Source organism: Aspergillus heteromorphus, assembly GCF_003184545.1.
Source record: "Aspergillus heteromorphus CBS 117.55 chromosome Unknown BO70scaffold_17, whole genome shotgun sequence".
NCBI lineage: Eukaryota > Fungi > Ascomycota > Eurotiomycetes > Eurotiales > Aspergillaceae > Aspergillus > Aspergillus heteromorphus.
In genome coordinates this window covers 42,454-70,265 of record NW_020290422.1, presented here as the reverse complement: position 1 = coordinate 70,265, position 27,812 = coordinate 42,454, and the positions used below count along the sequence as shown (strand labels likewise).

At 53.2% G+C, this 27,812-nt stretch overlaps 6 protein-coding genes across 6 annotated transcripts; 4 read left to right on the top strand and 2 right to left on the bottom strand.

Annotated features, from left to right (window-relative positions):
* Positions 1-1,075: 1,075 nt before the first annotated feature.
* Positions 1,076-3,122, bottom strand: BO70DRAFT_430129 (glycerol kinase; the record flags this gene model as incomplete). Its single annotated transcript, XM_025548130.1, has 4 exons — positions 2,841-3,122; positions 1,805-2,790; positions 1,588-1,754; positions 1,076-1,525 (listed from the first exon to the last, which is right to left on the bottom strand). Exons 1-4 carry the CDS (start codon positions 2,972-2,974, stop codon positions 1,076-1,078), a joined length of 1,737 nt encoding a protein of 578 aa, XP_025398144.1. The 5' UTR covers positions 2,975-3,122.
* Positions 3,123-4,580: 1,458 nt separating this feature from the next.
* On the top strand, positions 4,581-5,763 carry BO70DRAFT_258255 (MIP/aquaporin family protein; the record flags this gene model as incomplete). Its single annotated transcript, XM_025538878.1, has 4 exons — positions 4,581-4,729; positions 4,862-5,298; positions 5,382-5,533; positions 5,653-5,763. Coding segments are annotated over 4 exons (849 nt in total), but the record flags the coding sequence as incomplete, so codon positions are not given.
* A 691-nt stretch (positions 5,764-6,454) lies between these two features.
* Positions 6,455-8,244, bottom strand: BO70DRAFT_59594 (glycoside hydrolase family 16 protein). The gene is made up of 4 exons (XM_025548570.1): positions 7,707-8,244; positions 7,099-7,653; positions 6,652-7,029; positions 6,455-6,583 (listed from the first exon to the last, which is right to left on the bottom strand). Exons 1-4 carry the CDS (start codon positions 7,801-7,803, stop codon positions 6,516-6,518), a joined length of 1,098 nt encoding a protein of 365 aa, XP_025398142.1. The 5' UTR covers positions 7,804-8,244; the 3' UTR covers positions 6,455-6,515.
* Positions 8,245-12,883: 4,639 nt separating this feature from the next.
* On the top strand, positions 12,884-19,921 carry acyA (adenylate cyclase acyA; the record flags this gene model as incomplete). Its single annotated transcript, XM_025539465.1, has 4 exons — positions 12,884-13,062; positions 13,462-14,200; positions 14,303-19,588; positions 19,646-19,921. 4 exons carry the CDS (start codon positions 12,884-12,886, stop codon positions 19,919-19,921), a joined length of 6,480 nt encoding a protein of 2,159 aa, XP_025398141.1.
* Positions 19,922-20,983: 1,062 nt separating this feature from the next.
* Positions 20,984-24,106, top strand: BO70DRAFT_363096 (putative sister chromatid separation protein (Src1)). Its single transcript, XM_025543482.1, has 2 exons — positions 20,984-22,943; positions 23,072-24,106. Exons 1-2 carry the CDS (start codon positions 21,361-21,363, stop codon positions 23,694-23,696), a joined length of 2,208 nt encoding a protein of 735 aa, XP_025398140.1. The 5' UTR covers positions 20,984-21,360; the 3' UTR covers positions 23,697-24,106.
* Positions 24,107-26,707: 2,601 nt separating this feature from the next.
* BO70DRAFT_294156 (uncharacterized protein) lies at positions 26,708-27,193 on the top strand (the record flags this gene model as incomplete). The annotated part of the gene is made up of 1 exon (XM_025539467.1): positions 26,708-27,193. A coding segment is annotated over one exon (486 nt), but the record flags the coding sequence as incomplete, so codon positions are not given.
* Positions 27,194-27,812: the final 619 nt, after the last annotated feature.

The window sequence follows — 27,812 nt, the reverse complement described above, 5'->3', positions numbered from 1 at the left end:
TCCTCGTTCCTCCTCTTCGGCTCCATCGTCTGAGCTGGTGCAAGCTGGTCTGTCCTAGCGACACATCTGCCCTTCTCATACTATTTAGTGGGCTTATACGCAATTCCATCTCGCAAACTTGATAATAAACCAGATCATAGCGTTTCGCGTGATTACTGACGCGAACGGCGACGGGGTCCAGTCCCTTTTCCCAATCCCAGGCTCAGACTATTGGTCTAGCGCCCTGATACGGTAATCGCTGCAGTAGACCAAGGCGCTGGGCTGCATTGCAGACTTTTCTCAAAAGGGCAAAGGCACAGGCAGGGATCATGCGTGATCCATGCTAGCTACCGTCTCTGACTCGTCCGATGCTTCGGACGGGCTGCTGCATATCAAATGATTGACGTCAGAAATCATCCCCATTCCCAGAAGTCTCCGCAAGTTCATCTGTCTGCTTGTAAGGGACCCTTTTGCTTGGCAGGCTCAAACTGCAAGTCTTCCTCGAGGATTTTGCCTGAAGCCTCTCCTATTGGGTTCCCTCTGCCGTGGTGAGTATGGAAGCATGAATCTGGCGAGCTACCTAGCGCTAGCAAGGCTCGATGAATGCTTTCCGGCCTTCAGTCGCGTATTTTATACTGTACAAGGATCAACGCGAATTTCCAGGGCTTGTCTTCTGGACCAATTCATCGCCAGCAAAAGGCATATGGAACGAACCATAATCACACAGGAAGTTGACCCTGGAATCCAAGTTACAGCGGTGTTGTGGCCTGCGTGCATGCTATTGTGATTGGTACTCTTCTGGGCCGACTAAGGATTGAAAGTTAAAGACTTTGGGATCTACACTATTCTACCCCGTTGGTATCATGTTCCCTGCACATGGTTGATGGAAGACATAATGGAATTGCATTGGTGAGTGATGCATGATGCTCTGGACTCTATGTACAATTAAGAACTGACTTCCGGTCCAGCCGGAGTCAATCCAATGACACGGCCAGCCGCATTACCAATATCATCAATATCATCACCAGGAGAATCCCCTCGAGGACCACCAACTCCATCTTCAAGACTATCTCCAACACAGACTCAGTCTTAACCGTCAAGACACCATAGCTTTAGCATTCCTCAACCTCTTCAACTTTTGCAAGATCTCCACCCGACGGAGCTCTAAGCACAGTTCCTCCTCGTCCGCATCATCCAAATCATTCGAGCGATCGGGAACAGGAACCTTCAAGGTCGCAACACCATCACTCTTTTCAACTCCACGCTCACTAGCACCAGCGTCCTTAGTATCCTGCTTCGGACCACCATCCCCAACCCACCCTCTACTCATTCTCACGGCCTTTTCCCACAACGCAAAAGCGTAAGAACTTTCCTCTCGGCTCACCCCTGGCTGGAAAACGTCCCCACCAGCACCGTTGATATCACGTAGCTCAGCATAATTATTCCAGACTCCCACACCGAGCCCAGCGGCTATAGCGGCGCCGAGGGCAGTGGTTTCACGCATCTTGGGACGGTAGACGGGGATGGAGATGAGATCAGCTTGGATCTAGGGAGATAGTCAACTACCTAGCTTATGTTTAGGATCAGGATGACTGGAGATAGGCACACCTGCATGGCAATGTCTGAGTTACTCATGCCTCCGTCAACTGCTAGCTCGGAGAGGCTGTGTCCGCTATCCTTTTCCATGGCGTCGAGGATGGCCTTGGTTTGGAAACAGGTTGCATCAAGAACGGCTCGGGCAATGTGGCCTTTATTGGTGTATTGGGTAATTCCGACTGTGTGGTGGTCAGTGTAGAAGGGGCATGGAGTAGGTCAGGGTGCCTACAGATGGTTCCTTTGGCATCGTTGATCCAATAAGGCGCAAAGAGGCCATTGAATGCGGTGACGAAGACACATCCGCCGCTGTCTTCGACGGTCAGTGCGAGGGCGTTCACATCCTTAGGTTCTTCGAAGAACTCGAGATTGTTCTGCAGGAACTTGATGCCCGATCCGCCAACGGCGATGCTGCCTTCCAGGGCGTAGACAGGCTTTTCGTCGAACTGGTACGCGACAGTGGCTAGAAGGCCATGTTTGGATATGACGGGCTTCTCGCCGACATTGTACAACAGAAAGCATCCGGTGCCGTAGGTGTTTTTTGCCATTCCAGGAGAGAAGCCTTTCTGGCCGACAAGTGCCGCGGATTGGTCACCAAGACACCCTGTGATGAGAACACCAGCCAGAGGGCCGGTTTTCAAGGCTCCGAACCCGTTCCTAGCGGAGGACGGGACAATTATGGGTAGATGGATTCTTCCTTGGATGCCAAAGAAGTTGAGCAGAAAGTCATCATACTTCAAAGTCTTCAGGTTCATGAACATCGTGCGCGACGCGTTGGTAGGATCCGTCACATGCATATTTTCCTTGCGTCCACCGTTTAGGCAGTACACCAGCCAAGAGTCAATGGTGCCGAAGGCCAGTGTGCCTCTTTCATAAGCCCTTCTAACCCTGGGCACATTCTCGAGTAGCCACAGGAGCTTCGAAGCGGAAGAGTAAGTTGACAGTGGAAGACCACAGATCTGCTGGAGCCTTTTCGCGTCAGGTTTCCGCTTCAGCCTGTCGATGATATCCTGGGATCTGTTATCGGTCCACACAATGGCATTGTACAAGGGCACTCCGGTCTCGTTGTCCCAGACGACGGTGGTTTCCCTCTGGTTGGTGATTCCGATTCCTTGGATCTCAGATCGAAGGAAGCCGCGGTCCTCGAAGTCGTTGATGGCTTGCTCGATGCACACATGGACAGAGTCTACGATCTCCAGAGCATCGTGCTCATGCTGTCTGGATATCTTCCTTAGTATTGGGTGTGAGTGGGAATAAGTGCATCTTACCCTGGGTAGGGATAGAACTGCTCGATCTCAACCTGATGGGATGCCACCGGTTTCCCGCTCCGGTCAAAAATCAGGAATCTGGTGCTGGTGGTGCCTTGGTCTATTGCACCGATGAAGGTCCTGACAAAGCTCATGGTGGGCAGTCGCAAGGGCTTCCAGCTTGGGGGTTGACAGACTGACTCCGGGTTGTGGGCTGAAAATTGGGGAAAGCGTCGTGGATGAGAAGTCAACCGAGCCAAACGATGAATGCTGTCTTTCAACCCACAAAGGTCGATAATTCACGGACAACTTGCCCTTGCCCTCAGTCAGTCAGCGTGAATTGCTGTATGTCTGTGTGACCGCTTCCCGCTCATGGGCTCCCCTACTCTGCGGGGCATCAATGAGATATGTACAGCCAGCATCCTTGCAGCAGGTGCCACATCGTTTGTCAAACATGAGAGGTGAGAGGATGGTTTCCATTGCAGCTGACCGGCTTAAACTGAAGGCTATTCCCTGCAGATAAAGATATCCCAGATGTCTTAGCTTCCTATTGCAGTCTGAGAGGACCATACCACGGAAGGTTGATCAATAAATTGAGAGTGCCATTAAGATGTAATTCTAGAAACTATATGCCAAGACGTTTAAGACTGATCTGGTTCCTTATCCTGGTGCGCCCTTTCCTCATTCCTCCCTTCGCTTTGAGTCTTCAATATGGCATTGATAGTAGAAGGCTAACTACTTTCCTCTCTGTATGCAGATTCACCCAGCTCAAGTTGGTACGGGAAGCAGCAATATTTTCAATTCAACTGAAAGCAGTAATAACTGTCATTGTTTATTTTTTTTTTCAAAATCCTGCGGCTCTTCACAATGCAGACATTCCATCAGATATTGTGGTACCGTATATTCTCTAAACAAGGCTGTTGCCAGTGGAGGACAGAAAGTAACTTGCAATCAAGCATCAACCTGGCCAATATAAGGGTACAAGCGGCAGACTTCTTTAGATACTACCCAAGCAGGTCCCAGGTGACACAGGCGCCCATACATCCAACTCTATTTGATCATCATGGTATGTGTGGAACCTAACAACACTCGTCAGTCTGTTTTAAACAAGAGCGAGCTTTTGATCTCCTATCCTAGTTAAGAGTCATAAGACATCACATCTAGTAGCTAGACAAGACCTTGTGTTTCCCATAATGCGAGAGCCTGTACTGACTTTCTTCAGGACATAGGTGCCTCGCACCCTGCTCCTTTGTCTCCTACGGGATTATAGAAGATAGCCATCCACAAAACAACAGACTCGGACCATTTTTAACCCCCACGGTTCTTTTCAACAACTTTAAATAATCAACAGACCAAAAAGGTATACAGCAGTTTCTCTCATATTTGTGCCAGGAGTATCTGTCCATATATTGCAGATCCCTTGATGTAAAAGTGCCGAGAGAGTACAGGTGAACGTGATGGCATGGAAATCACACATCTAGCCATTCAGTTCTGTCGCACCAGATCATTCTCTACGGTACATTATACCAAATGGTATTCCCACTTCATCCTTCAACCCCCCCCCCCAGCATCTCCAGTTATCATACCCTCCGACCCTCAATTGAAATGGTTTCCATCAACCCCGTCACCACCCCATCTCCGGGACAGGAACTCGAAATCCTAACCCTAGACCAAGACAAAACCCTGACCACCACCATCGACAACCACAACCATAACAACAACACCAACAACGACCCCGAACCCATACAACCCCCGCTCCAATGGCCCAAATCCAGCCCCATGCTCCGACTCGCCCTGTCCGAATTCTTCGGCACCATGATCATGATCATGTTCGGCAACGGCGTGGTCGCCCAAGTCCTCCTTAGCCAGAACCAGAAAGGATCCTACCAATCCATCTCCTGGGGATGGGGGTGAGTCCCCCTTATGCTACCTATTATACCATCCTCCCCATCTAATCCCCCTACCTTACACCAACACCAACCCTAACACCAACACCAACCCTAAAACCAACACTAACATTGATCACCCCCCCCCCCCCCCAGCCTCGGCGTCATGCTAGCCATATACGTCAGCACGCCCTCCGGCTCGCACCTCAACCCCGCCATAACCTGGACCCTCTGTCTCCTGCGACGCTTCCCCTGGCCCAAACTCCCAGTATACGCCCTCTCACAACTCCTCGGTGCCATGACAGGCTCCGCAATCGTCTACGCCAACTACCGCTCCGCAATCGATACCTTCGAAGGCAGCTCCTCCCTCCGCACCGTCCCCGACACCACCACCACCACCACCACAACTTCCAGCACAAACCACCCCTCCCCCCCACCAAGTGGTTTCACAGCAACAGCAACAGCAACAGCCGGCATCTTCAGCACCTACCCAGCCCCCTTCCTCACCCGCACCGGCCAATTCTTCTCTGAATTCCTCGCCAGCGCCATCCTCATGTTCATGATCTTCGCGCTCAAGGATGAGCGGAACCTCGGTGCTTCCTCCTCCTCCTCCTCCTCCTCCTCCTCCTCCTCCTCCACCTCCACATCCCCCTCGGTCCCCTCCTCTTCCCCCTAGCCATGTTCTTCGTCGTCTTTGGCATCGGCGCCTGCTTCGGCTGGGAAACCGGATACGCCATGAACCTGGCAAGAGATTTCGGGCCCCGACTGGTCGCGTATATGATCGGCTATGGGAGGGGGGTTTGGGTTGCCGGAGGGTATTATTTTTGGGTAGGTTGGGATTTACTTCACACTCATTTGGTACTCATTTGGCACTCACTTCGTACTCACTTGGCACGCACTCTCGAAACTCAATTAATCGATCCCACTAACTATTACTCCGGTGATAGATCCCCATCATTGCCCCGTTTTTCGGCTGTACGGTGGGTGGATGGCTCTACGACGCATTCATCTATACGGGGTCGGATAGCGTGGTCAACAATGGCCCGTATTTCGGGTTGGGGATGGCATTCAAGTTTGTTTTTCGGGGGAGGAAGCGCGAAATGAACTCAAAGAGCCCGGTGTGAGGGTTCTGTTTGGATGGACGGGTGGTTGGTTGGTCGGTGTGGCGGATATCGGCTATCATTATAGTATCTACTAATACGTAAAGATAGCACAGTTATTGAATCTACAAATGCAGGCTTACAAGGTATGCCATGGTGGTTGACTATTATAATTAGTAGTATCAACGCCATCTGTCAAGCCACCAAGTCACAGGAAGTGGCGTGCCACGAAGCAGGTCTGTCCCGCGTTTTGTGAACCAACTCCTAGCCAATGCTGTACATAGCCCGTGAAGATCTTTATCATAAACAAGGAAAAGCAAAACGGGAGCATCATCATATACACCTGGTGCCCTCAGTCGTGAAAAGTCGTGTGCCATTAGTCATGTCGTTTCCCATAATCGTGTCCTATAATCGTTGTCGGGGAACGGTCGTTTATATATTGCATGCCCTCTCTTCAGAGCATGATCCAGACGCTACTAAAGAGCACACACAGCGCTCCCACAGCGACGGGGATATACACATTGCTTGCAGCATCCGCATTGGGTGCTACGTGAGCAAGTGCGGTAGCGGTAGCGGAAGTAGAGGGTGAACTGTTGGCCGTTGTGGTAGAGCCACTGGTCTTTGTCGTGGTTGTAGTTGTGGTTGTAGAGTGGCCGGTCACCCTCGTCGCAGAAGAAGAAGCAGTCAATCTGGGCGTTCTAGAGCCGGTTCTAGAGCCGGGAAGAGAGGATGAAGCCAGCGGAGACCACGAGGAGGCCAATGTAGACCGGAAAAAAGACTATGAAAGATATCGGTTCAGCAAGAGACTATCACAGGACTGTCAAAGGAAATATTGGAAATCCTCACTCACTGAAGCCGTGCTAGGCGGCTGCACTGATCTGGAGCCAGAAGAGGCCCAGCCAGCAGGTAGCGATGTTGCCGACCCGGTGGCAACCCACGGCCAGACATCCGGAGTCGTGAAGGTGGATGTCTCGCGATGAGTGCCGCTCCACGGAATCGGAATATTAACCGTTGCAGTCACAGAGGGGGCGGATTCAACCGAGCTCATCGTGTCAGCGCCGATGTTTCCATTCACGGAGCCGCCCTTCGCGCTGATGGACGTCCAGTCTCCACTCTCGTTGTCATATTCATACGAAGAGCCCGTAGAGTAATCTGTGACCTTGAGAGTTTTCAAATACATCGTGTAGGGACCGGCGCTATAATCAGTCACACCACCAGCCCAAGCTAGAACATGTGTTAGCTGAGAGCCATGTTCGTAGCCCAGATCACAGTAAGCAACTGCGGGATGCTCACCAATTGTGCCCGCCGCGTTGGTGGGATCACCTCCGGCCCAGATTCCCACCTTGACGACCATTGGAGTCTGGGGGTACTGGTTGGTGTCGGCAGTGCTGGGGGTGAGCACGCGCACCGTCGTGCCATCGATCTGCCAGACGATCTGGCTGCTCGTCCAGTCGACTGTGTAGGTGTGGAAGCCATCATGATTCCCGGGATCGTCGTGGGTAGCTCCGCGGTTGTAGTCGCTGGTGTCACCCTTTCCAAAGTAGTTGGTTTGCACCAAATTGTCGTTTCCTCCCAGCCACTCCCAGTCAATCTCGTCCAGGTCATCCGACTGCAAGACCGCACTGCTGACGATGCCCGTTCCGGGGGCCGCCTTGATCGTATATTCGACATGCCCGAACATGATGTACCAGTTGGACTGGATCAACGGGGCATCGCCTTGCTTGGCCACCGTAAACTCTGCGCCATCTTTGCCATACGTCGGGGTGCCGGTCGCCGTAAAGTCGGAGGAGGCGCCTTGGGTGAAATCATAGGACTTGGTCTTCCCCAGAGCGGGATCCGCGGGACATGCTAGAGAAAGATGAGCTTTCGAAGGTCCACCGTCGGCGTCAGGGGGCCCTTACTTTTCTGGAGCGGATCACAGTTTGTGTATGTCTGTGCGGCGACCAAGCTTGTGATGGAGAGAAGGCCAAAGGCCGAACCAATAATCGGAAGTCTCATGATGATGGTAACACTGATGCCGATGAAATGGCGACACCCTGGCACTGAAGTCCAGTCACTGTAATCAGGAACCTGGAGGTTGTCTGGATTTTGCAAATGCCTTCCGGTGAAAAACAAGATGAGGGGGTAAGTGAGACAGCGCGGAGTACCTCAGAGTACCAGTACCTCGGTGGGGGGAGGAAGTGGTGAGGGATGAAGACCGAACGGGGCGTGCAACTGGGCCGGGCCAGTTGCATTCACGAGCAGGATTGCAGGAAGGTGCGGTGCAGTGCAGTGCAGCTGGGCTCGTGGTCGAGGCAGGCATATTTAAAGCAGCGGGAAGATTAAGGAAGGTGCGATGCGATGCAATTGCTGGGAGTAGATACTAGTTACTAGTAGTAGTGGCAGTGATTGCTGTGAGTAGTCCAGCCTCCTCGCTTTCTATCCGTCTTGCCCGATCGGGCAGGCATCGGTCGCTCATGGCCCGCTGATTGGCCCTGGCGGTCAGCCCTGACTGTACCTTACGCTCCATCTGCGACTCGGGAAATGAGCAGCTTGGGGTCGGGATAAACAAACTCCCAAAGGTTCCCCCCTTAAATAAGCTAGGTACCTAGATATTCCACAGCTTTGCGTTGGGCAGTCCGGTGGCGATGGTCTTGCTCTTAAGGGACTACTGAACCCTGGAGATCCTTGTACTCGCAAAAGTATAGTAAGTAACCCGGCTACCCGTCCGTGTCCCCAACTCCGGGACTTGACACACCGGTGGTAGCAGGCCTTCCTTAACCCAGGTCGACATTCAATCCGCTGCAACCTCGCCGATGTCAGTGTCATCTGCAGCCATCACACGCCCCCGAGTCAGGACTCTTTTCGGTTTCCAACAATAGCATCCCATCCATCGGGGCTGATGCCACTAGTACTAGTATTGATCCATCCATCCACCCCTCCACCCCCAGCCACCTCTTTTCTCTCACGACTCACCACCTATCTCTCCTCGCCTCACCCAGTGACAGTGACAGTGACCCAAATATCGGAAACGCCGAGGAGGAAGAGACTACGGGTAAAAAACCTGCCAGGCTGGAGCCAACCCCATGCCCTCCATGTCATAAGTGATAACAGAGTTCAACCACCCGTGGCGGTGTGTGTCTGCCCCTGTCTCTTTCCCATGTTCCATCATCCATGGACAGCAGAGCCAGCAGCCAGAGTTCCGTCGCCACGCCGTTACATCATCCGGCCCAGACCGTGCAGACCAGACAAACTACTTTGGTACGGAGTACTCCCGTATCCTCTGTCTGACCTGTACTACTATATGCAACAAGCCCGCGCTAGGATGGAATGAGCAATGCAACGTCATTTTTCACCAAATTGGTCCGGGCTGGGCTGGGTCACTCCTGGGATAGACAGACAGACAGACAGGTATCCATGTACCCCGGCGTCAGTGTCCCTCAAGAATCTTGGCCATACTGGGCCTACGCCTCCCAAGGAAGGTACTTGTAGCAAGTACCTTGCATGTAGTCTTGTACCATATATCCAGTTAACACTTGGCAGTGGGTAAGTACAGTTCGATTTAGTATAGTACCTAGATCAACCCTTCAAGCCCACTCATTACTAAGATTGTAATTGCGGGCGGGCCCTTTCGCAATGCTGTAAGGCTGCAAGCAAGGTTAAAATCTACTTAAGCTTAATACGGAGTATACACTCCATGCCTACCAGAAAACGCACCCATCAATTGTTTTGTTTCCCCTTTCCCCATGTACATAGTAAAGGAAGAGAGACCAATGAGTGTTGCAGCGTTACACAAGTTAGCGCTGATCAGATCAGATCACACCCCCACACCACACTGGCATTGGCATGTTAATCAACGGGTGTCGGTGGGGGGAGGGTACTAGACTAGTACTCCGTACTCCTATTGAATAGGATCTATTATATGTACCAGGATTTTAATTTATTCGTATAGCAGAGTATCCATATTGAATTGGTGATTCAGTGCATCTACCTATGGTGGGTGGGTAACAACAGCTACTAACCGTATGGTCCTTACGAGCGGAGGAGGGGCAGGGCGAGGGGGGAGGGAAACCCTCCCCTCTATTCCTCCGTATAATGTCATCTCAGCAGGTCCCTACTACCTATTAACATCCGCAGGGCTGATTTGAGACATATGATCCTTTTCCCTTCTTACTATCCGAGTTCCTGGTTGGCTGGACATTGGTACCTAGACGTCCACTGGGCTGGATTGAGCACACTACTATATATAGACAGACAGACAGACGAACCGGCATCGCAGATGGATCATCGCGAGTCGAATCAAGACATTCGCGTGGTGAATCATGTCTGTCGATTTATAAAGTTCAAGTTCTTCCTGGTCCCAGTTATAGAACCCCACGAAAGAAAGTCTTTTCCGGCGTGATCTATCGCGGAGTTCGGTCGTCGGGAATTGTGTTGTTTTCTACGATGTACCTACTACGCTTCATTGCCGACCACAATGTACTTTATGTATATATCCGGCCCGGGATCTCGGGAAACGTATAACTAGAACTAGAACTACTGTATCCCCAGATCTGAGTAATAACATGAATAGTTACTATGAATGAATGATCCACATGCGACCCAGTCGTAACACAGAGGGGATTCATTCCATAACAGATCTGGAAAGGCAGATGGGAGTGTTGTGCCTGATTTCTTTGTCCTTGTTGGAGTGCGCCTCCACACGAGGGCCACCGTCGATCATCCATCCATGCGGGAAATATGTTCTAGAAGCCGTGGCGTCCCTTCCACCGAGCAGAAAATTTGCGGGAATAAAGATGCGATGTTAGAGTTTCTCGTGTCTTTTTTTGTTTATTTTCTTCTTCATCTTCTTCTCTGACTCTCGCTTCTCCTTTTCGAAGAGGTGTCAGGTTAGGGGGGTAGAATGGGAGATCAGGGGCAGGGGGCTGAAACAAAGTCAGCAGAAGATGAGGCGGTAGATATTCCACACTCAGTGGTTTCAGCTTGTGACTACCGTATCTTCCACTTAAACTCCGGCCACCGTGTTCAGTTTTCAGTGTTCGGCATTGAGAACTTCAGGCCGACTTGATGAAGGATTGAGGTTCTGCTTGCTCCGGTGTGAGTGATGCTGATACCCCGAAAACGCGCTAGGCGTCGGCAGAACATCGCTAGCACCGGGTACCCTTATAGGATTACCGTAGGACCGCTAAGGGGGTGGACAAAAAAGCAAACAAATGGCGTGGGGGATTGATTAGATTGGATTGGTCGGGGGGTTGGAGACAAAGACAGACCTGAGGACACACCGAGTCCGATATGGTATGGCGCCCATGATGCCATGCTTTTCAGATATGTGCCTAACCCCCCTTGTCTCGATCTAGGTCAGAATTAGACTGAGGAACCCCCAGGCTCCCAGCAATGAGCGCGGATCGGGAGCCATCGCTATATCTCGATGGAGCCGAATGAAACGCCACGATCGCTGGCCAACAAGCTCCCGTCTCCGGACTGGGATGGCTGCCGGATCCTATTGGAGTATCTGAGCGGTAGTGCTGTTGGCCTTCATCGTAGCCTGGTGGTGGTCAAACACCTGTCCAGACACCTGAAACTTGCCGGTCACACCTGCTCCCGACCGAACCACTCCGCCACGAAGGCTGTCAGGACAGCATCGTCCGCCAGAGCCAGAGCCAGAGCCTACAGGCCGTCATCCGACGACGGTCCTTGCACTGGTCACAGTGCAGGTGCATTTTCAGTACTCCGGGCGCTGTGGGTGGTCGGCTAGTCGGGATTATCTGACATAGTGCATGCAAACTGCAAAGTGTGAAGTACTTATGCGGTGGGAAGCACGGACATCGTCACGGACCATGCATTCCCCGGAAACGACCCTCTCCCAGCGAGCTGAATGCCGGCTGGATGGTTCCAGAGTGGATTTGCAGCCAGCCGGTCTTAATAATAAGTTTTTCCCACGCCAGAAGAACCTAAACTCAGTCGCGCCTGTGGACGGTTCCCCTCCAGGGAAGCCCGTCGGAGATTGACATCATGGCTCCCGATGCAGCAAGCGAGTTGGGTTTTAGTTTAGGAGCTGTGGGAGCTGTAGGGGGAAAGGTGGAGGGGGAAGGAAAGGTAGCTGACAGTAGTGTCTGAGGCGGTGGAAGTAGAGTACTAAGTAGATAGAAGAGAGATATGTCGATGTCGCAGTTAGGACTGGACTTGTCGTAGTAGTCGTATTAGCAGCAGCAGCAGTCGTCGTAGTACCGCAAAGGAAACCACAGCTGCTCGGTCTGGTTTAGCGGGCGGCGCTCGTGGCCAGAGCCTCACCTTCAACTCTGCGCAAGTTCCCTCTTTCTTCCCTCCCGCCGACCGTTCTCCTCCTCCTCCTCCACCACAACCTCCTCCTCCTTCTCCGCCGCCGCAAGCCTCCTCTGACTTTGTCCCATCCCATGTCTTGACCCCTCCCCTCCCTGATTCTTTGGCCTTTTTCTTTTTTCTCCCTATTGGGATCGTCTGGCTTTTCACTCCGTCTCGCCCTCCCTCTTCCTCCATCCTCCCTCCCCCCCCGACCCTCCCCGCCCGTCTCGTTGACTCGTCCGCATCCGCGTCCGCATCCTCCTCATCCTCCTCCGTCCTTTCTGTCCCGGTTGCGGGCCCGAGTGCCTCCGTTCCAGAATGTGCGATGGCGTTTCCTGATCGATGCTATTCACCCTCCAGAACATGAAGCACGTCTCGATCCCGTCGCGCCCGACGCTAAACCCTGTGCTACGACTATTTATTGCCTCTACTGTCATCGCTGCCCTTCCGGAGTCTCCCCTTCCAACGGTACTTGGTGGCTGAGGCGTTCTGGCTGCATTAGAGTTTATATAATCTTTGTCCCTTATACTACCGACTACGCAGTATCTATATCCCACGCCATACCATCTCCGATTCTCCGAACCCCCCCCCGCGGTTCCCTCCACGACGTCTCTACGAGCTTATAATACTTTTTCTACGGTCGCCTCACATTCGGAACCAACCTCGTTAATGCTTTCTCTTTCCCCCCAATCTCCGTCTTCGATAATCCGCCATTCGTGACCCCCCCGGCCCGTTCTCTCGCCACAACCCCGAACTGCACTGGATATATAACGAAAACATGGCGTACCGGAGTGGTGACCCGTCTGAAGGGCGGCGGAGCTCTGAGAGCTCTGGAGCAAACAGCTGGTTATCTCAGGAGACGATCAGGGAAGGGCGCAGCCATCGCCACCTGCAGGACAACGACCATATGAATGGGCGCAGTGTGTCTCCATTTTCGGGGTCTAGGGACTTAGACAGGTAGGAACAATCTCCCTGCCACCTTTACCGTTGTGTTGGACCCCCCTGTTGCGGTCGGGGATGTCTTGTAAGGAAGCGGCAGAAACAGCTCCCAGGGACGTGGAGTGGGTATTGTGCGATGGCCTGGCTTTTGCTGTCGAGTCATACCGCTGACGGGCAGTGAATGATGAATGAACTGGCTGCCTTTCATACCCGCTCGCCCCAGTGAGGTCATCATGAGCTGCTGCATTGTGTGCCTGCATTCATCCTGTCTTTACCACCGTTGGTGAATCCTGTGTTGCTGCTCGCCAGTGACTGCAAGCATGGACCATACCCATGATGTGCCTCTCCTTCAATGCAACACCAAAAGAACAGCGCCTGAGATGTTGTTTTGTCTAGCTAAGTACTGACTTGTATTAGATCCGATTCACTGAGCCGCAAGTCACCAACAATCAGAGACCCAAATGACTTCTATTCATCCATATTTTCTTGGGGTTCTTCCGAATTTGGCCCCAAGGATCAACAACGCAAACCCCCTCAGTTCGGTAGCCATCGAAAAGCGTTGAATGTGCTGGGAGCCGATGAGAACGTCATCCCCGCGGCATCCAGCTCCAGCTCCCAGCTGCCGGACCTGAATCTCAACAACTCCGACTATCCTCAGCCCGACCCGGACCCCTCATTATCTTCCTCCCCCGCACTGGCACCTACTGATGGCCCGTCTACCTTTTTTCACGACTATTCAGAGCAAGAAGCGTCCCCCGCATCCGCCACATTTCGCCCGGGAACCGCTCAAACGTATGCAAGCGAACCTTTAGAGCTGGACTACAATGGTGATCATCGACGGCCGTCGGTAGCTAGCGCGATGACAGTCAGTAGCCAGGGGTCTAAATCTAGCGCCGGTGCACTGTTTCGAAAAAAGCTACAGGGCTTTTTTGGGGATGAGTATCTTGGGAATGGTGATTCAAAGCATGACTCGGACAATCACACCCAGGGCTCCACCACGAAGCCTTCGTCGCTCGATCAATTTAGAGCCCGAGAACGAGCCAATTCCGATGGCTCGCGGAGCACAGCAGCGCCAAAAGACAAATCTCAAGGTCAGAGATCCGGAACAGCTGTGCCGTCCAAAGAAGTTACTCCATGGCTCTACCAGAGCGTCAACGTAAGTTTTAGCACGCAATATGTGCCCTTAGCTTCCTGGATTTTGGAATTGCGATATTTTTTTAATATTTGTAGAGTCAATCTAACCCGTTATGTATCACAGGATATCTCTCAGTACGGAGAGGCTCCTGTCCGAGAATCGCTCATAGGAACTTCACCAGCGCCCGAGGGTCACCGTGGCTCGACGTCGACATCGACGTCTCACAGGGATCATTCCCGGCGACATTTTAGCGGTCACCGCCATTCGCGAAGCAAGGAAGAGAAGCCAACAGCGGCGGGTGACCTGGCAGGCTATTCACACCGTCCAGCGACAGGACGTGATGATTTTTCTCTTGGATTTGGCCCGTCTCGAGAGGGTAGCTTGAACTTTCCAACGCCGATGACTTCTACTACAACGCTTGTCGGCCGTGCTACTAGCCCAACGCCGAGTGTCCAGAGCAGTTACTCTCGGGAGCAGGGCCAGAATTCCCCCGGAGCACAGACAAGTAAGCGTTCTTTCCTGGATAAGATACGTCGCCCGAAACACGGCAACCTGAAAAATATCGCCGGATCAAAAGCGGCCCTGGAGACAAGTAAAGTCGCCGCATCTAAGCTAGCTCGGCGTGAAACATCACCCGCCAGACGTGGAAGACAGGGAAGCATTGAAAGCGGAACATCGTCTCGTCTGGTTGAACCTGGAGATGGCGAGCGGAGAAAGGATAGCAAAACTCTAGCCCTCAGTGCCTCCAAATTGAGAGCCCGCCGAGGCCATGGAAATGATCTGCCCCCCCCAAAGGATTTCAGGTATCCTGACGAGGCGAACGTGTGGGCTCTCGATACAGACCTGTCTCATATGGAAGGCATTGTAAACCCGCCATCACCGGGTGAAAGAAGCAAGCCGCTTGATGGGGCGGCGTCAATGCGGTCTGAGGAAACAAAGCACAATCCCGCAGGCAATTGGGACGCCCCGGAAAGCTGGCAAGTGAAAAAGCAAAGGGAGGAGGTTTCTACTCTACTCCCTCCGGACACCTTCGAACCTGGCCCAGCTATCGCCGAGTCTGACGGGGGGACCTGGTTTATACGCGTCTTTCGCAGGGACCAGACATTTGTTACGCTGTCGGTTGGGCTATACGCCACTGTTTCTGACGTGATCCATTCGCTCAGTCGGAAGTCCTTCGCCGGTGGAACCAATAACACCGAATTAGTAGTGCAAAAAAATGAACTTTCAAGACAGCTTGATACGTCCGAAATGCCCATTCTCATGCAAAAACGGATGCTGGAGCAGGTGGGCTACACTGAGAAAGACCGGATCGACGAAATTGGGCGAGAAGACCACAGTTACATTATGCGTTTCACGTTCGTGTCCGGTAAGATCAGTGGTGGCTACAGCAGCCTCGACGGCAACGATCCCCTTTTCAATAAGGCCCAGCAAAAGTTTAGTCACGTGGACCTCTCGAGTCGAAAGCTCGTCACGATTCCCATTAGTCTCTACAAGAAGGCTTCGGAGGTCATATCATTGAATCTATCGAGGAACCTGTGCTTGGACGTGCCAAAGGATTTCATCCAAGGATGCATAAACCTGCGCGAAATCAAGTTCGTCGGCAACGAGGCCCTCCGGTTGCCTGCAAGCTTCTGTCTTGCGAGCCGGTTAACATACTTAGATGTGTCGAATAATTCCCTGGAGGATCTAGCACATGCCAACCTTGACAGACTGCATGGCCTTGTCAGTATCAAAATGGCCAACAATAGGCTTTCACTGCTGCCGAGCTACTTCGGCAACTTCCATTTTTTAAGAAGCCTGAACCTATCATCAAATAACTTCCAGGTGTTTCCGGAACTCCTCGCCAACCTAGGTAGCTTGGTGGATCTTGACATCAGTTTCAACCATATCTCCGAACTTCCAAACCTCGGCAACATGACATCTCTGGAGCGAATTTGGATGACCAACAACATTCTTCGGGGTGCTGTGGATGATGCATTCAAGGACCTCGTTAACCTGAAGGAAATCGACGCTCGGTTCAATGAAATCACGAACATCGATAACCTACGTCTCCTGCCCCGTCTGGAGCAGTTAACCGTCGGCCATAATTCAATCTCGAAGTTCAAAGGATCCTTTCCCAAGATGAGGCACTTGGCTCTCGACCATTGCCCCATTACCCAATTCGATATCGACGCACCCATGCCTACGCTGATGCATCTCAATATAGCTTCTGCGAAGCTGGTCCAGTTCCGCGACAGCTTCTTTGACAATGTGCCCAACTTGACCAGATTGACCCTTGACAAGAATCACTTCGTATCAATTTCCCCGCACATTGGTAAATTACGCAGGCTTGAGTTCTTGAGCATCATCAAGAACCCTCTGGCCGCGCTTCCCGCCACTATTGGTTGTCTAACGGAGCTCAAATATCTCAACTTGAGAGAATGCAATCTGAGAAAGCTACCACCGGAGCTTTGGTATTGCCTGAGACTCGAGACACTGAATGTATCGTCAAATGTTCTTGATAGCTTTCCGAAACATGGATGCCCTCAGCCCCAGATCCCTAACGAGGCGGCTGGGACTCCCGCCGCAACCCCTGGCGTATTAGTGAACTCGAGCTACGAGGAACTCGGTGCTTCCGAAGAGCCAGAAACACGCCGACCAAGCCAAGCATCGGGTACGGTTCTTAGCGCGGGCAGTTCGCCGAACGGTGGACCCTACAGGAAGCCTTCCGTCGCATCTTCCTTGGGGCCAAGCAGAAAGGTCTCTACGGCCTCCCGCTCCCTCGCCGATGGGAGTCCGTCTTCTCGCAAGGACTCAAACTTTTCACAGCATGTGGCGACGACTTTAGCTGGCTCCCTCAGGAATCTCTACCTGGCGGACAATCGCTTGGAGGACGACATATTTCGGGAGCTTTCGCTTATCCCAGAGCTGCGTGTCGTGAATCTCTCGTACAACGAGTTGACTGAGCTACCTCAGGGATTGTTGAGGCGCTGGCCTCTGCTCGTTGAACTATACGTCTCGGGCAATGAACTCACCTCACTTCCTTCCGATGACCTTGAAGAAGGGAGTAACCTCAAGATTCTTCACATTAATGCGAATCGGTTCCAAGTGCTCCCCGCCGAGCTCTGCAAGGTTACCAAATTAACGATTCTTGATGTCGGGAGCAATTCTCTCAAGTATAATGTCTCTAACTGGCCATACGACTGGAACTGGAACTGGAATCGGAATCTTAAGTATCTGAATTTTTCCGGCAACAAACGACTGGAGATCAAGCCGCCTGGATCCTCTCTATCGCACCAACAGCAGCCGCAGAAGGAGCAAGCGAAACTCACCGAGTTCACTTCTCTTATCTACCTGCGGGTTTTAGGGTTGATGGATGTCACTCTTACGATCACGACAATCCCGGAGGAGCATGAAGATCGCCGTGTGAGAACATCCGCTTCACTTGCTGGCTCACTTGCCTATGGCATGGCCGACTTCCTCGGTAAAAGCGAGCATCTTTCTATCTTCGACATGATAGTCCCTCGCTTGAAGCCGGACAAAGTGGAAACGGTTGTAGGGATGTTTGACGGACAGACCCAACCCAATGCCGGTTCTCGAGTCGCGAAATTCTTGCACGAAAACTTTATACATACGTTTTCTTCCGAATTGAAGCGGCTGCGGCCCGAGGTGCAAGAGACACCGTTAGACGCGCTGAGGAGGGCATTTTTGACCCTGAACAAGAACATGGCTGCAGCATGCTACAAATCCCTTGACGCGGATGTTCGACGGTACACGGAAGAATCGCCTGCGCCAGATCAGAAGAAAGTACGACTAAACAAAGACGATATTCACATGGGCGGCATTGCCACCGTCATGTATCTCAATAACATGGATCTTTATGTTGCGAATGTGGGAGATGCTCAGGCAATCCTCGTCAAATCGGACGGTTCTATGAGATATCTGACCCGGAACCATGATCCCGCTGAGTCTCACGAAAGAGCAAGAATCCGAGCTGCTGGTGGATATGTCTCCCGCGCAGGTAAATTGAACGATACTCTTACCGTCTCAAGAGCCTTCGGACATTTCGAGATGATGCCTGCGGTCATCGCGGCTCCATACACTATGCATGTCAACCTCACGGAGCAGGATGAGATGGTAATTTTGGCGTCCAAAGAACTGTGGGACTACGTGACACCGGATCTCGTCGTTGATGTTACCAGAGCCGAACGCCGGGACCTCATGATTGCGGCGCAGAAGATTAGGGATCTGGCTTTATCTTTCGGTGCGACAAACAAACTGATGGTGATGATTCTGGGCGTGGGTGATTTGAAACGGCGCGAGAAGATCAGGTTGCGGCCTAGCCTATCCATGGTCGGTACGCCCGAGGAACAGATCATCCCTAGCACCAAGCGCACCAAGAAGCCGCGCGATGCACCCGGCGACTCCAGACTTGCTCGGTTTGAATTTGTCGATGCACCCGTCGGTGAACTGGCGATCATCTTCACTGACATCAAGAAATCTACGAGTCTGTGGGAGACATGTCCCGAGGCGATGCGCTCGGCCATCCAGATTCACAATGACATCCTCCGCCGGCAGCTAGGCATCATCGGTGGCTATGAGGTCAAAACTGAAGGTGACGCATTCATGGTCGCATTCTCGACGACTACGGCCGCTCTGCTATGGTGTTTCAACTGCCAGACGCAGCTTCTCGAGGCTGAATGGCCAACAGAGATCCTTGAACAGCCCCAATGCCAGGTCCAGTATGACATGGAGAACAACATCATCTTCAGGGGACTGTCAGTCCGGATGGGTTCGCATTGGGGCGAACCCGTTTGCGAGAAGGATCCCGTGACCAACCGCATGGACTATTTCGGGCCAATGGTAAACCGGGCATCGCGTATCTCCGCAGTCGCAGACGGCGGTCAGATCTTTGTATCATCGGATTTCATGAGTGACATCCAGCGCAACCTGGAGGTCTTTGCCGATAGTGAACGAGCTGCCTCGACGGGTTCGGAAGACAGCTATGCGCTTGACGCCCTTGGGTACAACATTCGCCGTGAGCTGCAGCAACTCAATAGCCAAGGCTTCGTCATCAAAGACCAGGGTGAGCGCAAGCTAAAAGGTCTTGAAAACCCGGAGCCTCTCTACCTGATATATTCTCACTCCTTGTCCGGGCGGTTAACGACGCTGGCCAAGGATGCAGGCAACGAGCTTGCTCCAACTACCATCAGCAAACATTCCCAGCTGGAGATTCAGACGGATCTGATCTGGCGGTTGTGGGAGATCACCCTCCGTTTGGAAAGACTATGTGCTGCGTTAGAGTATCCCGGCGAAGCCAGGCTCAAGGAACCCAATGTGGCTTTGTTCAACGTGGTCAAGAATCATGGCGGTGAACTAGCAGACTCGACCGTGGTCAGCCTAGTTGAACAACAGGTGACCCGCATCGAGGTAAGTAACGGCAGTCTTATCCCATCCGTGTCCTCCAAATATACTGACTGTTTGCAGCTCTGCATCAGTAGCCTTTCCATCCGTCATATGATGCGCCCCTTCAAGCCCGGCGATCAGCTCAATGACCACGCCATCCCCATTGCCGATGTGATGCTTCAATTACAGACCCAGCTCGCAGAGTACCGCGCTCTGAAGGAGCAGATCGATGTCAGTGCTGGCACTGCAACGAGCTATACCGGCACCGATCCCCAGTATAGCCACGGCGAGAGCGGCCCCGGCTCCGACTCTGCATCGTCGTCGGACGAGTTTACCCCTGGCGGATCTCGTCCTTGAATGTCTCCTCCCTCTCACTATCCTCTCCCACTTTGCCTTATAATTCCTGATGGGGGATACTGGCTTTAATATCATTGTATCTACTTATTGCTATTTCTTTTCCCTTTCTGTTTTTTCTTTTTTTTTGTCACTGCACAGCGGCGTCTCGTGGGTCGGTGGGGTGCATTGCAACATCTTTCGTAGCATGGATAGGAGCCATGGAAGGGTTGGTTGGATTCGATTTCGTCTTGCTTCTTGCCCTTGTGTCTCCTCCTTCTCACTCCGTTTCTGGGGGCACAGTTCTTCGCGAACACTTTTTGGTTACTGTGCATCTAATGAAAATCTAAAAGTATCTGATGAGTGTCTATCTTTCTTTTGCTACTGGGAATAGGTGATTGTAAGTAGATTTCTCTTGTCGCCTGCGCACTGCTGCTTGGCTGATAGCCCCTGACGGATTGTGTCGGCCACACCTCCACGAACCAACTTGCCTCACCTCGGTGGAATGCCTGAGTAAATCCCATTCGGAGTATAAAAAAAGATGAATCAAGGATTAAATAACTCGACCATATTTAGGATTAGAGCCTTGTGAAGTTGTGAATTAGTCCAATGACTATTCCAATATAATGAACAGTAGTACATAAAACGTATTGATAGGCTAGGTCTTGAGATACCAAGATCAATGTCTAATTAATAAGATGTGTGTTGTTTTTCTCAATCATAGTAAGTATTAGGGAGATTATATTCCAGTTATTGATATAAATAGTGTTTCAATTTTGATTTGTTTTTTTATGTCTTTTTTAAAATGGGATTTACTCAGCTTCCTAGCAAAGCAGGTGATAAGTTTGTGGTCGACATCGAGGAAACATGTCTAGACACCTGAGGTTGAAGTATGTATGTACAGCCTGAGGAGGCAAGAGGGCTGGCTGGCACCTCAGGCGTCAAGTAATACCTTAGGCAACCGTTATTTGACACCTCAGGCAAGGTTTGGTGATACCATATCCACGTGACACACGGACTGTTTGTTGTGGTTTGATTGGGCCGGGGCGTGTTCGCCCCTCGTCATCTTCACTCCAACAACTCTCCAGCTCGTCGTCCGTCCCATTTTCTCCTCGTTCCATTCTCCCCTCTCCCCATCCATCACCTCTAAAATTCCTGCAGTTTTCATCGTCCCTGCATCGCAATTTGCTTCCCCGATACACATTCGCTACTCTCTGCCATATCCGAGCCAGCCAGTTGGCTTCTTCGCCACGGCCCCGCTTGGTTGCCCTGGAGACGAGGCGATTAACGGCTCCTTCCGTCATTGACGAGCTGGGGCTTGCACATTATTCTCACCACAAGAGCGGAGACCCGGGAAGATCTTTCCTTTCCTTCTTTTTTTCCCACTCGTCTCCATATCTACGCCTCCCCTGTTTTTGGCCCAAACTCGCGTGGTACGGATAAGTACGCGGAGCGCTTTCACTATGGCGGACAGCTTGGAGTACCTCGCGTCTGATTTTGACCTCAATTCCCTCACCGTACCGCGTCTGCGATCCATCCTCGTCAGCCACGATGTCCCCTACCCGGCTTCGGCCAAAAAAGCACAGCTCATCGCCATTTTTGAGGCAGAGGTGCTCCCTCTCGCCAGAAAGCTTCTGCGAGAGCGCGAGCGCGTGAGAAGGACCAGCGAGGGTATCACGGATATGCCAAGTCGCGGGGCATCTGTGGCCAGCGACTACGACGAACAGCGCGAGTATACCAGAGACTCTATGCCACCACCACCTACCCCATCTACTGTATCAACAACCACTGGAGGACGGAGAGGGCGCTCTAGAGTGAGTGCGAGAGCCTCGACGGCGGACACGGAGGAAAGAAATATGACCGCGACCCCGTCGGCAAGCTCAAGAAAATCGGTTCCCAGGTCTCAGGCGAGACGCCATCGCACCTCAGACACGGAGTCGCATGATGACGCGCTAGCGACCCCTGTCGCGTTCGAGACTACAACCCCGCGAAAGTCCACTGTTAAAAAGCCACGGCGAAGCGACATGACTCCATCAGCGGAGCCCCAACCGCCTTTTTCTGCCATCAAGTTGGAACCCAAGGAAGAAAGCGTTTTCACTGATGATAATCCATTCCAGAGTGGATCGCCAGCCCGCTGGGAGCACAGGACTCCCAGGGCTTCTAGTCACAAATCGGAGCGGAAAAGCGGTTCGCGATTCTCTCTGGAATCTCCTGCCCTCAGCAACGGAGTTCGATCTCGGAAATCTGCAACACCAATGGAGCTGCATGATGAACATGGGTTCACTCCTTCCAAGAGCTCACCGTTTGCATTCCCGATCTCGAAGATGAGGACCCCTCAGAAGGAGCCCGAATCAGAAAATGAGGAGGATGACCAGAGTGAACTGAGCGCAGGGGAAGAATTCACACCGGATGAGCAGTTGGCGCTGGAGAGGGAGCATGCAGACTTGATGTATGGCGCTCCCACCAGGCGGCCCCAGAAGCAGGGATCCGCAAGCCGAGCTGCGCCATGGATCATTATCCTGGTGCTTTTTGCTGGATTTGGGCTGTGGTGGCGCAAGGAAAAGGTTGAGATCGGCTTCTGCGGTATTGGAAAGCCTACCTGGTCCTTGGCTGAGACAAGAGTCCCCGAGTGGGCGAACGTCCTAGAACCCCAATGTGAACCCTGCCCTCCCCATGCTTTCTGCTACCCTGAATTTGAGGCTCGCTGCGAACACGACTTTCTGCTCAAGGCACACCCGCTATCGCTGGCAGGGCTGGTCCCGCTCCCCCCTACGTGTGAGCCCGACAGCGAGAAAGCACGCCGGGTGAAGGCTGTCGCAGACAAGGCCCTGGAGGCGCTGCGTGACCGACGGGCCAAGTGGGAGTGTGGAGAGCTTGCACAGGATGGAGAAGGCGTGACGGGCCCGGAAATCAGCGAGTCCGATCTGAAGCAGGAAGTGGGAAAGAAACGTCGTAAAGGCATGAGCGACACCGAGTTCGACGAACTGTGGAAAGGCGCACTGGGAGAGGTGGTGGGTAAAGAGGAAGTGGTGACCAAGGTGAAGCAGTAAGTGACTTGTTATTTCCTCCCTTGTCGGCCGTCGACCGCGCCAACCTGCACCTCGTGGCGAGACCAAAGCTTTCAGATTCTGACGTGTGTTCACGGAACTAACAGAGGCGACCATATGATTACAGACCATCTTCTGTCCTCACCCTCACTTCGACCTCCATCCGCCGACTCCCCCTCACATGCGCCTTCCGCCGCAACCTCCGACTCTCTCTCGTCGCGTATAGACTACCTCTTTCAGTTCTAGCCTTCTTCGCCTTCGCCTTGCTTTATGCGCGTTCAAGAGTTCGGGCTCGTCGCTCCGACAGGGCCCGAGTCCCTGAATTAGTCGCCACGACGCTCGACCGCCTCGCGACGCAGGCCGCGCTGCACGCTCGGGGGGCTGCTCGCGAGCCGTACATCCCAATTGGGCAGCTCCGTGACGATGTCCTCCGTTCCGAGCTGCGCGGTAGTCGGCGGGAGGAGCTCTGGAAGCGAGTCCGCAGCGTGGTGGAGGGCAATGCCAACGTCCGGGCCTCCGTTCGCGAGGGCCGCGGCGGCGATGTTGCCCGCAGCTGGGAATGGATCGGAGGGATTGGTAGCGTTCGGGCTGAGATCGAGAGCGCCGCTGCCACCGGCCGCGAAGCCAGCAAAGTACATTTTCCACCTCTCTCCACCGAGCACAGCCGTAGCCCGGCTAACGAGGCGACTGCGCCAGTGGCCAGGAGCCCGGGCGAATCGCGCAAATGGGATGAGGGTCGGCCCATCTACTAAGGGTCCTGTCGTTCAACCATTTCTTCTTGGGGTCATTATTTCTTTTGCTTTACATTATTTTACAATGTTGTGTGTACACAGGTTTCAGATTCTTGTCTTTCCCCCCTCCTTTCTTGTCTTTTCTTTCCAGGATATCCAGACAGCTCGGTTTCAGGACGTTGAATTAGGCAGGATACTGCATTTTATTTGTGCGGTTTTGGTCTATATGCACCTACCCCCCAAACTGGTACGGTAATGGAACGCGTGCACAGGCGGCCAATCCTCTCCTGGTGCAGACAACCCGTGTTTTTGAAATCATACGCTTTGGGCCTTTCCCCCGGGGTATGTGGCAAGAAGTACTCTACATATTCTCCGTTCGTCTATCGGTACCCTACACCGCGCACGTAGTCGACGACTCCATTGTTCACTGCCAGGCTATCCCGGGTTGGGATGAGATCACTTCCGCGCCTGAGTCCGATGATTCGTCCGATCAGACGACCATTAGCTGCCCCAGCAGGGACTAGCCTAGCCTTGGGGGCTGCAAGTTCAAGAAACCTGCCGCGTCCAAGTGATACGTTGAACGCTTGACCGTATTTGTAGTTATCATGGCAGACTCAACTATCCCTTGCTGCACCAACGATCCTCCTTATGCGGCCGCAATCGATCCAGCGGATCTGGGGTCAGGCGTGGAATGGCGACCCGTGTGCCTGAAGCGCGTCAGCAATCCAGGAACGGGGCTCCCCAGGATGCCATCGAGGTCGCGTCGAGTAGCTAGAAGAGGGCTAGTCTCCCAACCTAATCCCCAACTTCCATCCGAACCATGGGATGGAGATACTGTGTACCTACCGCACAGACCGTAGGCAAGTTGATAGGTAAGTAGGATGGGCTCACTGAGACCGTGATTGCAGGAGACTGACTGGTTCTGGTGTTCCCGAGTTTAAAGAGCGCCTCACGCGCATCATGCACCTGTCATGAGAAGTGTGCTGATCTTCCCCGAGTCCGGGGGAGAGACGATAGTGGTACGGAGTAGGGGAGAGCCATGGCGAGGGAGTGAGTCTGAGGGTCAGTGGCTTGGACTGAGCAGTGGTTGGTCCATCCGGCGCCTTCCCCGACCGGGTCAAGGCGGGGGACGCGCACGTGAGCGTCTGCCCTGCGATGACAGCTGCCTTTCCATACTTAGTACTTACTTCATTTCTGTACCAGCCACAATACTTCCTTCCTTCCCTACCGATCTCTCTTCCTCATTTCCTCCCCCCCCCCCCCCTCCCCCCTTTTCCATCTTTGTCCATGTATCTGCTGGATCTTCGCTCAGTGGCTTGGATGCGGCCTTTCATGCAACAGACATGCACCGTACTTTGTACTCGCACCAACTGCGCCGACTGCGCCGACTGTCAGAAGGAAGGGTGGGAGACGGACACTTAGAACCGGTGTGGAAACGGGTGGGACTGCCTCGCATCGAACACTCACCTCGTTCGGGGTCCGTGTCGCCCAGCCAGTTCTAGTCTCTCACCTGCCCGTTGGTCATGTGGCTATACGGCCTTGGGAGTTGGCCGTTGGACTTGGGACAAGAGCAGGTAGCAGCATTGCCGAAGACCTCGACCCAGCGGGCTGAGAGCCTAAGACACTGGACCCTCTCCTCGTTCCACCGTTTTTCTCCCGTCGTGGCCTATCAAACTATGCGGATACAATATCCGGGAACATAAGGCCGTCGAATTCGCGCAGAACTCCTCAGTTAGCTTTCCAGAGTTATGTTCCCAGGACCCAAGTAAATCCCCCCTCCCCCCCATGAAACCTCGAACCAAGCCCCCCGCAGCAGGTGAAGACGACGCTCAACCAGGCACGCGGCCCCCCCCCTTCTAAGGGTGAACGAGCCCGTCCAGACCAGGGAACCATCCGCAACAGAGACAAGGAAAGGGGGTTCGATCGGGAACGCCTCCATTCTATAATGGCCAGGGGCATCCAGGAAAGGGGGAGCCGGCAGATCCTCTCGAAGGGGAAGAAGGGTCGGGGCGAATGGGAGGCTGGGAAACCAGGTTACTCAGAACGAGGGCCGGATGGGCCCCTGGCCCCATTCGCTGTGCCGCGTCGTGGTGACCAAGAATGCTCTACCGCTGCTAGGCGATTCCTAGGGCAGCTGGGTCCTTGACAGTCATGCAAACCTGTGGTCCGAGGCGATGATTCGATGGACTCGTCATTTCGGCCGTCAATCCAACCTCGCCAGCCGAGAGTCCGCCGCGCCCCTCGATCTGGCCCTCAGCTGCTGCAGGTTTCTTTCCACGCATTTCTGGCCCTACCACCTTCCCTCCCATCCGGTGGCTAGCTGGAACGACTGAGGGCTGCCGCGCCTTTTTGTTTCCGGAGGGATGGCCCGTGGGCCTTCGTAGGCCGTCTCGCTCGCAACACACCGATTCTTTTTTTTTCCCACTTGTATTGGGCTGTAATTTTGAGTTTGGGAACCCCCCCTCCCCCCCAAGATGATTGTCTGTCTCCAACCACGGATTTGGGCCGGTCTTCCTGTCGTCTGCGATTGCCCACGGTAAGGGTGGTGTGACGCAGCAGCAGCAGCGAAGACCTGGCCACTGCCCTAGCTTGGTCAAGCATGACCTTTTATAATCGGCCGGCATAGATGCGCCTCCCAGCCTCTCTGCCCGGGATGTTATCTGTCACCTCTCTGGCTTCCCCTCTCAACCCCCACGGGCCTTGTTTCTTCTCCTCCCCTGCTTTCTTCCTCGTTTGACACCAGATCCTGGCAGTCAGAGCCTTTCCTCAGCCATGCCTCAACAGGCCTTCCGTGCTATCGCCCCTAGAAGAGTACCAGAGTCCCCAATCCCGCCTCCTGCGCCCGAGGAGGGGAAAATCAAGCGAGCATCCACGGCTTGCGGGGAATGCAAACGTCGTCGAACGAAGGTAAACGACGGCCCCCTCCCACCCCCACGGACCATTCAGTGCCCTCTCCAATACATCAGACTGGTCTCATACTCCTCTGTCGTTCAACTGCCCTTCGTTGTCGAGTCTAACATGCATGTTCTCATCAGTGTAGTGCAGTGACAACGGGGATCCCGTGCGCTGAATGTGCCGTCCACAATCGGGAGTGCGTCATCGACGAATATGCCGACAAACGACGCAAGGTGGCCGCCAAGCGGACTGAAGAGGCGCTCGTTTACTATCAGGGCTTTCTAAGTCAACTGCTGCACTTCATCCGATATATTGACGGTCCTACTCTCACCGAAACTATGGACTTCATTCGGTCGGGCATTTCCGATTCTGAAGTTCTGGCTACCGTTTCGCGGTTCGGACCTAGAAACGAGCTCAATGTTACCGACGGAGTGGACGAAGGAGACGAAGTGGACGGTGTTGATGGCGTCGAGGATACGGATGGTGTGGACGCCGACGGTGTGGACGACGTAGAGCTTGGCGCGACTGAGACAACAGAGACGACAGAAAATACCCCGTCTACCAAAGGCAACAAACCGGATGGGGCGAACCCCATGGGACACGATCTCATTCTCAACCGATGACACCAAACCGCTTGATGACAGCTTGCCTTCCCTCCGCAAACACGATGCCCGACTCTCATGCACACCGTGACCGTGTCGGCACTCGACGGGATTCGGACCGAACAATGCGCCTGTGACGGAGAAGAGAAGCAAGAAGAAAAGTGCCAGGCTATGTGGAGGATACCGTTACGTTACGTCTCTTAGTCGCTGTTAAACAAACAGGAGAGAAGAGCATGCTTTCGCGCTGGGCCAAGCCTGCTAAGCCCCTTATTACTTGTCTTCCCCGTTTCCTTCCACCTCTCTCTCTCTCTGCCTTCTCCCTGGGCTCCAGTCGGTGTGGTCGGCCGACTGGATGGAAATTGTGCGAGACCTGCGTGGCTGTTTACATTGTTATTTCAATAAACTACTACGCAATTGGAGAGACTGTGAGAACCAGCCATGTCAACTCTAGCTGGTCTTTTATATACATCGCTAAACACAAAACCCCTGGCCAAACTTGCCCCTCCCCCCCCCTCCCCTTACACCACAGAAACTCCCGTGCGTGGAAGACTAGTGGGAGAGAATGAAGCACGGGGGGGGGCTGCCAGCAGTTCATGGCCCCTCCTTGGCGATCTCACTCGGGATCGCGATAAAACACACG